The 11146-nt window shown below is 52.0% G+C and overlaps 6 protein-coding genes across 6 annotated transcripts; 4 read left to right on the forward strand and 2 right to left on the reverse strand.

Moving 5' to 3' along the window:
* Window positions 1-534: 534 nt before the first annotated feature.
* Window positions 535-1160, forward strand: BBA_08035 (proteasome component PUP3; the record flags this gene model as incomplete). The annotated part of the gene is made up of 2 exons (XM_008603132.1): window positions 535-966; window positions 1017-1160. 2 exons carry the CDS (start codon window positions 535-537, stop codon window positions 1158-1160), a joined length of 576 nt encoding a protein of 191 aa, XP_008601354.1.
* An 82-nt stretch (window positions 1161-1242) lies between these two features.
* Window positions 1243-4394, reverse strand: BBA_08036 (putative calcium P-type ATPase; the record flags this gene model as incomplete). The annotated part of the gene is made up of 4 exons (XM_008603133.1): window positions 1243-1336; window positions 1387-4013; window positions 4061-4218; window positions 4277-4394. 4 exons carry the CDS (start codon window positions 4392-4394, stop codon window positions 1243-1245), a joined length of 2997 nt encoding a protein of 998 aa, XP_008601355.1.
* Window positions 4395-5350: 956 nt separating this feature from the next.
* Window positions 5351-6244, forward strand: BBA_08037 (putative RhoGEF group protein; the record flags this gene model as incomplete). Its single annotated transcript, XM_008603134.1, has 1 exon — window positions 5351-6244. One exon carries the CDS (start codon window positions 5351-5353, stop codon window positions 6242-6244), a length of 894 nt encoding a protein of 297 aa, XP_008601356.1.
* A 313-nt stretch (window positions 6245-6557) lies between these two features.
* On the forward strand, window positions 6558-7509 carry BBA_08038 (uncharacterized protein; the record flags this gene model as incomplete). The annotated part of the gene is made up of 4 exons (XM_008603135.1): window positions 6558-6692; window positions 6737-6971; window positions 7105-7233; window positions 7280-7509. 4 exons carry the CDS (start codon window positions 6558-6560, stop codon window positions 7507-7509), a joined length of 729 nt encoding a protein of 242 aa, XP_008601357.1.
* A 981-nt stretch (window positions 7510-8490) lies between these two features.
* Window positions 8491-8949, forward strand: BBA_08039 (shwachman-Bodian-Diamond syndrome protein; the record flags this gene model as incomplete). Its single annotated transcript, XM_008603136.1, has 3 exons — window positions 8491-8654; window positions 8711-8834; window positions 8893-8949. The coding sequence occupies 3 exons, from the start codon at window positions 8491-8493 to the stop codon at window positions 8947-8949; spliced, it is 345 nt and encodes a 114-aa protein (XP_008601358.1).
* A 668-nt stretch (window positions 8950-9617) lies between these two features.
* On the reverse strand, window positions 9618-10894 carry BBA_08040 (PRO41 protein; the record flags this gene model as incomplete). Its single annotated transcript, XM_008603137.1, has 3 exons — window positions 9618-9683; window positions 9772-10088; window positions 10873-10894. The coding sequence occupies 3 exons, from the start codon at window positions 10892-10894 to the stop codon at window positions 9618-9620; spliced, it is 405 nt and encodes a 134-aa protein (XP_008601359.1).
* Between the last annotated feature and the right edge of the window lie 252 nt (window positions 10895-11146).

The raw sequence follows: 11146 nt of genomic DNA on the forward strand, positions 1-11146 counted from the left end.
CATGTCCCACTGGAATTATAGCGCACTTCAGCGCTGCAATAAGATCCTAAATTCGCCCGCAGGCAGCACAGCGCTGCGCCGGCTTACGTGGTTGGTTTAGGCGGGGATTTGCCGGGCTGGCCGCGCCAGTCGTGTTGCCTTGCCGCTATGCTGCTACCTGGCGTGTGTGCTGGGTACTGAGGGAGCTCTAGCTTCATCAACCGCGAGAGCTTCATCTAACCTCGTCTTCTCTCGGCCCCTCAACTCAATCTTGGCGGCAGAACCTCTGGCAGCGCGCCTATATCTACAGCCTCATACGTGCGACTTGCAGGTCCGCGTTTCCACATCACACACCTCTCTTCAGATACCCACCATGGTAAGCTTTCGTTTGCTTCAAGTTGTCACCCGATGACATTGCTAACTATCGTGGCCATTAGTCGTCTCCATTCTCGATCAGTCAGTGAACCCCATCGCTTCGACCCAATCAACACTACTGCCACCGAACGAGGATCAATGTATGCTAACCACTAGATAGATGGCGGTGCTTGCGTCGCCATGGTCGGCAAGGACTGCGTCGCCATTGCCTGCGATCTCCGCCTCGGCCTCCAGGCGCTGACCGTGTCCAACAACTTTCCCAAAATCTTCCAGTACGGCGACGTTTTCCTAGGCCTGACTGGCCTCGCCACCGACGTCAGCACCGTCAGCGACCTCTTCCGGTACAAGGTCAACATGTACCGCCTGCGAGAGGAGCGCGACATTGCGCCGCGCACCTTTGCCAATCTTGTCTCCTCATCCCTCTACGAGCGCCGCTTCGGCCCATACTTCATCTCGCCCGTCGTCGCGGGCCTCGATCCCAAAACTGGAAAGCCGTTCATCTGCGGCTTTGATAGCATAGGCTGTATTGACTTTGCCAAGGACTTCATCGTCGCTGGCACCGCCTCGGATCAGCTCTTTGGCATGTGCGAGGGTCTTTACGAGCCTGACCTAGTACGTTCAAGCTGCAGACACCAGCGTCTTGATCACTGCTAACAAACTAGGAACCTGATGCGCTCTTCGAGACAATTTCTCAGGCGCTATTGTGTGCTGTTGATAGAGATGCCTTGTCCGGCTGGGGTGCACATGTGTACATTATTGAAAAGGGGAAGATTACCAAGAGATTACTAAAGGGCCGCCAGGATTAAAGCATGTACGAATAGATATTCAAAGACTTTTATATTCTACCAAATGTGCCACTGTCTATGTCCAGGTCATCATAGTCTATGTTTATAGGTTCTTCTTGGCCTCTTTCTTGGCCACAGGAGTGATCTTCTGCATGAAATACTGGCGTTCAATGAACTTGAGAACCTCGTCGAGAAGACTGGACAAATTAGCAAACGTTTCAGCTGTAAAAAAGGACGATAAGCTTACATGACGGGGGCGCTGATGATAATTACAGCCTTCCACTCAACCCAGTTAAGAGGTAGAATAGCAAACAGAGTCTGCAGAACAGGAGTGTAGAGCAGAGCAAAGTGCAGAGCCATCGACAGGGCGATGGCGTAGACGAGCATCATGTTCTTCCACAGAGGCAGAGTCAAGAGGGACTCGCTCGAGGAAAGGGCGTTCATGGCGTTGAACATTTCAATCGTAACAAGAATGGACAGAGAAACAGTAGACCCCGCCTTGGCCATGTCGTTGGAAAACATCTGGCAACCAATCTCGGGGAACTCAGTCGAGCAGTGGTGGAAGTGTGAAAGCTGCGAGAAGCTAATCTGGGGGCCAGCTGGGTAATACATGAACCACCAAGCGTAACCAGCAACGGTGGCAAGACCGACGTATGTGCCAATGATCAGGTAGCGGAAGAATAGCCAACCACCAATCAGCTTTTCATCTCTCTTGCGGGGCTGGCGGTTCATAATGTCGTGGTCGGGGGGGTTGAACGAGAGAGCGGTAGCGGGAAGACCATCAGTGACCAGATTGACCCAGAGAAGTTGAACCGGAATCAGAGCCTCGGGCATGCCGAGGGCAGCGGTGAGGAAGATAGAGACAACCTCGCCAATGTTGGAAGAAATGAGATAACGGATGAATTGCTGGGTATTGTTATAGATGGAGCGACCTTCCTCAATGGCGACCTCAATCGTGGCAAAGTTGCTGTCGGCAAGGACCATGTCGGCAGCCAACTTGGCGACATCTGTACCAGAGCCCATGGCAACACCTATATCGGCCTTCTTTAGAGCAGGAGCATCGTTGACACCATCACCAGTCATGGCGACGACCTCACCAAGAGACTGGAGCAGATCAACCAGGCGGGACTTGTGGCCAGGCTCAACACGGGAGAACAAAGAGGCACGTTTGGCGGCCTCGAGCTGCTCGCCGGGGCTCAAATTGTCAAACTCGCGGCCAGTGTAGCTCTTGCCGGTGAGGTCTTCGTTCTCGCCAAAGACACCAATCTGTCGGCAAATGCTCTCGGCGGTGTTGCGGTTATCACCGGTGATGACGATAATGCGGATGCCAGCAGCCTTGCACTGATTGACAGACTTTGGGACTTCAGGGCGAGGAGGGTCGAGCATACCGATGAGGCCGAGGAAAGTCATCTCTTGCTCTAGTTCAGCGTACTGCTCAGTAGTCTTGGCAGTAGAGGCGAGACGGTTCTTAGAGACATCATCGATGCTGGCAAGGGCAATAATGCGCATGCCACGGTTACCATAGTCGACAACTTCCTTCATCAGGACCTCGGAAATCTTGCTGGTAAGGGGAACACGCTTGCCGTCGGCACCAACAGTGGCCTGAGTGCAGCGATCAATAATGGACTCGGGAGCACCCTTGACGAGAAGCTTCTTCTTCTTGCCGTCGGCGACAATGACAGACATACTCTTGCGATCGCGAGAGAATTCGAACGTGGAAAGAACAGGAAGGGCCTCTTCAAAATTGGTGCTAGCGTAGTGAAGAGCCTCATGGACATCAGTACCGGCGGGAGCCACGGGGCCAAGCTTCTCAACGAGGACGCGGAGAGCACCTTCAGTGGGCTCGCCAACACTAGAGTATTGACCAGTCTTCTCGTCGTAGGCCAAGTGGGCATTATTGCAGAGAGCACCGACCTCGGCCATTTGCTGAATGGTGCTCGATTTCTCAGTCAGGTTGTTGACGACTTTGCCATTGCTTCGGATATCTCCCTTGGGGGAGAAGGTAGTGCCCTCAACATCGAGCTCTACGAGATCTTTACCAGCATCGGTGAGGTAGACGATCTTGTTGACGCTCATCTGGTTGGTAGTGAGGGTTCCAGTCTTGTCAGAGCAAATGACGCTGCAGCTACCGAGAGTCTCAACAGAGGGCAGGCTGCGAACAACGGCGTTCTTGGCGGCCATCTTGCGGGTACCAAGAGCGAGACAGGTGGTAATGACAACGGCGAGACCTTCGGGAATAGCAGCAACACCGAGAGAGACGGCGATCTTGAGGTAGTAAATGGCACCTTTGGTCCAGCTTCCATGGCTGGGATCATTGAAATTGGGAATGTTGATGAGCCATACAAGAATGCAAATTACGGTGATGACCTTGGCGAGGTTGTCGCCGAAGTCGTTGAGCTTCTGCTTTAGAGGCGTAGGCTCTGAGATTTGAGCAGTGATGGACTCGTGAATGTCGCCAATGGCAGTGTTGGAGCCGGTTAGCGCAACGACGGCGCGAGCGCGTCCGACGACAACGGTAGTACCGGAGAAGAGCATGTTGACTTGATCCTGGAGAACAGCCTTGTCGTCTTTGATGACGGCGGCCGCATCCTTGCCCACGCTTTCACTTTCACCGGTGAGAATGGCTTGGTCGACTGAGAAGCTGTTGCTTTCAATTGCAATGACACGGCAATCGGCGGGGATACGGTTGCCGACGGAGACGGAGATGATATCACCGGGAACCAGGTCGTCGGCCTTGACGCGCGAGACGTGGCCGCCGTTTCGAATGACGTTGGCTTCGTTGGCAGAATATTCTTGAAGGGCTGCAATGGCTTTTTCGGCGCTACTCTCTTGCGAGACACCGACAACGGCGTTGAGGATAAGAATGGTGAGGATCTGTAAATTAGCTTGGTTCGACGCTGAAAGGACAGGAGAGGACTCACAACAGCAGGGTCAACAAAGGCGCTCCAGCCGCCCTCGTCTTCAAAGAGGGCGAGTACAAAGGAAACGGCGGCAGAACCGAGCAGAATCAAGACCAGCTGGTCCTTGAACTGCTCAAGAATGAGCTCCCACAGAGGGGTGGGCGGGTCCTCGGGGATCGCTGCGATGGTCAGTACTGGCGGCGAGGATAGGACGAAGAAGAGGTTAGATGGACATACAGTTGCGACCATATTTGGAACGTAGCTCGTCAACTTGTTTGTCAGTCAGACCATCGTGGTCATTGACGTTGAAGTTGGCGAGCACCTGTTTGACGGGTGTAGCAAAGGCGCTGTCCATGGTGTCGGCGCCGCAGACGAGTCGGCGAGTCGGCGATGGTCAGCGACGGTCAACGACGGTCAACGACGGTCAGCGGCTTGGGGGATGCGTCTTGTGTGCCTCGAGATCAATTGAGATAGGGGCCTTTGACGTAAACGATTGAACCAAAGGCTGGCTGACGATGAACAAGAGAAGAAAGAATCTTCGAGATTGGAAGCGCGAGATGGACTGGCTTTGTCAGGCTGCCTGCCCCACGTGGCTGTGTAGGTATGCAGTAATAGTTTCGCGGACTTTGTCGCCCAAAAGTTGGCCCCGAGAAAACGCTGTACGTGTTCGTTTGAGGCTGGTGTTTGGCCAGTGAGGTGGCCCACACCGGGCTGCCCTGGGGCTAACCTCCGAGCGGAAAAGCGGCTGTTTGGGGTACTTCAGTGCCTGCAAAGGCCTGGACGATTGTAATAGCTGCAGCGCGGGAAGCCCCTCTCCACTTATACCACTGTCTCCAGGGCCTGCTAGAACTTGATCCAGGTTCCCCAATTCCGAAAAACCCCCGCCACCAACTCCGTCCTAACTAGCGTCCCGCCCAGAGGCGAGAGTTGAAGAGACGAGTCTATCGGCAGTAGCCGAATGATCGCAGAACAATAGTACTTTCAAGGGTTGCCATTTGTGAGATGTGGCAGTCAATGCGCCTTGCGAGATGAGGAGACGATCCTGGGTTGGGTATATTTGTACCTGATCCGAGGGCGTACCTGCATCGCTACCTGATCGATCCTACATGCAACGTCTTCCTTCCCTCGCCACGGCCTTGCCTGTCTGCACGTTTGCCCTAGACCCTCACCAGTCTCGCGCCTCAGCCAACCGACAACCCGTCGACATCAAGGCCGCCAGCTGCGTCTGCTACACCCTGCAGTCTGAGACGCGCAATTTTGGCATTTTGGCATTTTGGAGCTTTTTTGAATTCACTTTTTTCTTGGGCCAGAATGACTTCTACAGACTCTTCCATCGAGAGCTCCTCAGACAATACAAAGCCTTCCAGTGAATCGTCCCGGGAGGAGCCGTGTCAGTGCAGTTTCGATCAGTTCTGTGATCCGCAATCAATTGCATTACCAGAGTCGACTGATAGCGAGGACATCTATCAAGATACATTTTCCCAACTCAGCTCCGACGATGCAAGCCAGATTATCACATTGCAGCCCGCTCGTTGCTTTTCACGATGGATGTCCTCTCTCCGTCGACGAACAATGCAAAGGCGTCTTTTAGCTGCTGAAACGCCTGCCTTGCTCGTGGGTTTGAAAGGAAGGTCACAGCTCATTCATAGAGATTCGTCGTCCGGCTCCTCGTTTGGTTTCGTAGCCGGAGTCAAAAGTGCTACTGTAAGCATTTCGAGCACAAGGATTGCCAGGTCTACCGGACGGTCCATCCGCACGCCGCTGGGAAGATCTTCCGAAGAAAGTACAGGGCGCGTCACACCAGCAGACAGATTCTCCGTCGAGAGAGCTCTTCGTCGACGACGCATACTAGAGGAGCTCATTCAAACGGAAGAAAGCTATGTTAAAGACGTACGGCTACTGATGAATGTATACGTGACGACGTTTGCTGCCTGTCCCGGCCACGACTCGCTGCGACTAGCTATCCACCAAAACCTGACCGAAATTCTTCGTCTACATGATGAGATCTTGGGAGAGCTTCATCGCGCGGTCCCGTATTCAGAATACTCGTATGCTGATGCTCAGCCGAAAGGCCACCGACGCTGGTCAAGCGTCGATCTGAGTCGACCAGACATGCTAGCTGAGCCCCAGACTGCTGCTCAAGTTGCCAAAATCTTCTCTCAAAAGGCATGTACTCGAATGAATCTTCAAGCAGCCCTATCCTAATTGACTGCAGGTCAAGCGATTCTTTGTGTATGAAGAATACGGCGCGCGCCACGAGAACATGCTGGACAGTATGCCGGACGCGAGCCTAAGCCATCGAGGCATCGAAGCACTGGCGTCTACGCTGCACCCCATCAAACAACGCGGAATGCGAAAGTCTTCTACTCTTCATGATTTAATGATTAAAGTGTGTGCTGCGAGTATGTTTGCCTAGTCAAAGCTAACTGCGTAGCCCATACAACGCGTCTGTCGATACCCTCTCCTGTTTGCAGAGCTTCTGAAAAATACCCCTGTGTGTGACTGCCCGAACTCCCACATGGAGGTTGAGAGTTCTCTTATTCGCTTGCGCGAGGCTACTTCAATCATCAACCAAGCCACTGATGACGCAAACACCAAAGCCCGATTAGAGCAGACGTGGATTTTGCAAGACCGGCTTGCCTTTCCTGGAAGGGTAGGTTCTACGGCATGGAATGGAAGCCCGTGCTAACTCTGTAGAAACTCGATTCTTCTTCCAAAAGCCACATTCGTTCATTCGGGCAGATTCGACTCTGTGGGGTGCTACATGCCTGTTGGCAAGGATCTCGAGCCATTCACGGCATGTACATGATATGTCTGCTTTATAGAGATGTGTTCTGCCTCGCTACTGCCGGAAAAGTGGACGCAGTATACGATATCAAAGCTTGTATAAATATCCACAAAGCTAAACTGGAGGAGACAGATGATGGACGTGGTAAGTTGACTTGAGACATAAGTAGCCAGGGCTAACTGATAAGGTTTGCAATGTCATACCGCTCCTTTTTCTTGGAAATTGGTGTTTGAGTGCGATCATCAACTGTATGAGCTTATCTTGACAGCGTGTACAGCACGTGAAGAATCAGAGTGGCGGGGGCACCTGGCCAGCAGCGCCAAGGACGAAGACGAGGGCGTAGTCGATGCATACACTACTTTGGCGTTTGATATAAAAGGCTTTGGGTCCGTTTTTGGAAAGCCAGGTAATTATTCCGTAAGCCGTACACTCTCGCTCTATTAACGTATTAGGATCGGTTGCGCGGCGCATCTCGATTCATCGCGCTACTACGCTTGGAGCGAGACTTCCGCATAATCAAGTCATTTTGAAGAATACAAGTGTCAAGGATAACACGTCGACAACCTTACCGATCAATCGTTCCCAGTCTCTGCTTTCGACTCAGAAAACTCCGGTTCTCGCGCCCGATCGCAGCGAACGGGCTCGTCTGGAAGCGTTGGTGTCGGATGTCTGGAGCCGTTAGGCGCTGCCCTTTCCCGGCATGTCAATACGATCTCGGTCTGAACAGTTGATGAGGGTGTCGGCGTCTTCAGTGATGCGAAAGTTTAGTGCATCCGGGTTTGCCAATTCCATTGGTAGGAAGTCGAGCGGGCCGAAGCAACGAGCGCGATCAGATACTCTTTCAGGAGATGACGATCCCAGTGACGACGCGGACACAGACTCCAAATACAGTCTGAAACTTAGGCCGAACGAGGGCAGGTCCAAGGCGTACAGATCCAGGTCACTCAAGGCCCGTCTGGGTAGATTGGACAAGGCGTCCGAGAAAGGGGGCCGGGGTCTGTGGCGTGGCGAGCGAGACTGCAGCGGCCGCAGCCTTCGTGGCATCTTTGGGTGAGGTCTGGAACAAGAGCTAGAGCTCTCAGCAGGATGGAATTGTATACTAGCGAGTAGCAATAGCAATAGCACGCCGGGAGCGGGTATTATTCGCGGCTTCTTCTACCGTTTTCTACCAAGAAAATGTGGCTGTACCTGACAGGGGTCTGCTAGTTGGTTTACCTCGTCCCTGGCTGGCAAATGAGGGTAAAGTGAGGGTGATGACGTTGTTTGCAATATTTTACTGAGGCGGTACCTACCCATCATTGGCGGGGTCGTCTTGTGGCCAAGAAAGTACCCATGAAAAGTATTTTTCGGGCCAAAATAGGTGTAGGTGTACTTGTCCCGATGCAGCGTTAACATCTCAGGGTCCCCACCATAGCAATCACGATGACGTCGACGCTTGGAAGCAGCTCCCCCGCTTCAAGAAGCTTGCAGCTCTATAAATGCATGTGTTGCCGGCCGATTGACTAACTTTTCATCCTATTCATCAACTTCATCCCTTTCTATCTGCAGTGTGAATCGTACCATCAACTCGCACATCAATCTTCCGAATTTTAAGCACCAAACAACCCTCCTAATTACACTACAGCGCATCACGCGACTTCATCACCACCACAAAACTGTCAATATGACTCGCGGCGAAACTGTCCAGACCAAGTGCCATTACAAGGGCAACACTGATGATTTCATCATCTTCATTGACGACGTCGAGACCTACAACAAGTGGAAGACGGACAAGAGTATTCCCATGGCTCACTTCATCTCTTCCTTCAAGATTTTCCTCACCAATAAGTAAGACTTGAGAGTCTGGCCGCACCGCGTACTATTTGCTGACTTTTCGTTCTCAGACATGGTGCCCAGGGCCAACTCGATGCGGCCCCCAAAAACATTCTTGCGACCGAGTTTGATACGGAAGATGAGGATGAGGTGATTAAGAAGATTCTTGAGAAGGGCAACATACAGCAATCAGAGGTAAGACGACGGCGGAACACGAGCGCATGCGATGATGAGCTGACCATATTTGTGACAGATGCCCGCGCGCCAGGGACCCAAGAATGACTCCATGAGCTCCATGAACGCGAAGTAGTGTGAAATTAAGGAATGGAGATACTCAGTAGCCTGGGCTCTGCATGGAGATGCGTTTTTTTGGTCGTGTTATTACATGAGAGTCGACGGATGAATGTATTTTTAGAATGATTGCGCATTTAGCCGCGTGAGAAGCGTGTGAGACGTTTGTGCTCCCAGGTAGCCATTTTCGAGAAATCAAATTAGCGAATAGGTTGACAAAAGGTCCGATTTGAGATGAAGTACATGTCAAGTAATTAAGTATGTGGCCAGGCCATACTGGTACACTGATGTTGAGCGCGTGACTGTGGTGCGACAGAACTGAGGCAGGGTTTGTTTCAACTAGGCGCCGAAACCGAGGCTGGCACGATTGATCCGAGGTGGGTAATAGAGACTGCGTGTCAGTCACCATGTCGCATGGTAAAAATGCAGAGTGGGAAATTAGACGAGATTGAAGAGATGTGGGCAAGAGTTGGTTTGTTGACCTCCAGGTCTAAAGCTACCTATACACTGCTTGCAGAAGCGCCCGTCTACAGAAACCCCCAAGACTCGACAAGATTTGTCCGCTATCCACCGAAAAATAAAACGCCCAAAAAATGCAGCAATCCTGCGTCGGTGTGATAATCAGCCAGGCAATTGTTATAGAGTTATAAGAAGATATTGAAAGTTCGAAAAAAAAATAAAAAGACATTATGCTCGTGAGAGGCCATTGCGTGGCATGCGCTGAGGTAGCGTCCACGGTTTGGCACATATTATCTGCCAAGCATGTTAGTCAATTTTGGTGCGCAACGAGTCGCTAAGCGGGAAAGGAGAGAAAGAAAAAGAAAAAAAAAGGGTAACGCACCTCGCCTTCGCTATATGCCCAGAAATATACGGCCATGCCAATCAGGTAGTAAATGGCCGGGTTGGTGGACTGGTACATGAGAACCGAGGTCAGGATGGTGAGAGGCAGGAAGATGAGGCGGAACTCGAGTGAACGGTGCAGGCTGGTGCCGGCGACGGCGCCGAGTGGCCACTCGAGAGCCAGCATGCCGAGACCGAAGAAGAGGTTGAGGAGCTGCAGGACGGGGATGGGCTTTACGGCGCCGTCGAGGTTTTTGGTGGCAAAGTCCCAAAAGATCTTGGGCCAGAAGAAGCCTTCGACAGCGGCGGCGACTTGATCTATTGTCAAGTGTTAGTAGGGGGGTTCGCAAAGAAATGATTTGGTGTGGAAAAAAAACTTGCAAGTTGCGGCCGTCATCATAATGAGGCGTGCCCAGTGGTTCTTGATGAGTCTGCCCATGATTGCCTGGTACCCTTCAAAACTGCAATTCTAGATTTGCCAACGAGATCAAAGAAAGACGACGTGAGATTTGACTATTCCGGCAACAGACACGAGATGAATTGCAATTGAACAAGGGGCCAGCCCAAAACGAATCAAGAATCCAAAGCGCAAAGGGAAGGAAAACGAAAGCCCGCTCTGCGGTATTCGACACTGAATCTTTCAGACGATGTTGAAAGAACAGATGAAGAAGGAGAGTGGGCTTTTTTTTCCGATCTGGGTATCCCAAGACTCTTATTAGAGACGATTCAAGGACCAAACTATAAAACCCCAAAGTGGGATTTGGTAATATTGGGTTCTTCTTTTCTTTTTTTTTTTTGACGTTTGAGATTTTGACACTGGCGCGGTTCCCCGGCAATAGTCGAAGCCGGAACTGACGGAATGGGTTGTAACCGGGGGGGGAGGAGACAACTAGACGAGCGGGGGGTGATGGCTGGCTGGCGGTAGGCAAAGAGGTATTGGAAAGGATGAAAGACCCGCCCCTACGTAGGGCGAGGGTCTAGAGACGTATCAGGACGACACGAGAGAGGCTGTCCCGGCGTCGACGGGTTTATGCGTAGGCGGCGAGGAGGTGCCCTGGTGGTGGAGTGGTGGTGATGGCGAAGTCGTCTCAGGATAGCAGACATGTATGCGACGGTCTGGGCATTTGCCGTTGCTTTTGTGTTTGGTGATCAGGGGGGAAAAAAAAGGTTTTACTGGTATCGTAGCAATTCAAAAGCAGAAATCTCTAATTCCTTTTGGGATGAGTCGAGAAAAATTGTACTGCGTGCGAGATTTCGATTGCGCCAGGAAGAGAGAAGGCGGGTCGAACGGCAGCGAGCGGGGAGAGTGAGAGAGAGAGAGAGAGAGAGAGAGAGAGAGAGAGAGAGAGATGACGTGGGAGCGGTGGGGGTTCGAC

Source organism: Beauveria bassiana (assembly GCF_000280675.1).
Source record: "Beauveria bassiana ARSEF 2860 unplaced genomic scaffold BBA_S00030, whole genome shotgun sequence".
NCBI lineage: Eukaryota > Fungi > Ascomycota > Sordariomycetes > Hypocreales > Cordycipitaceae > Beauveria > Beauveria bassiana.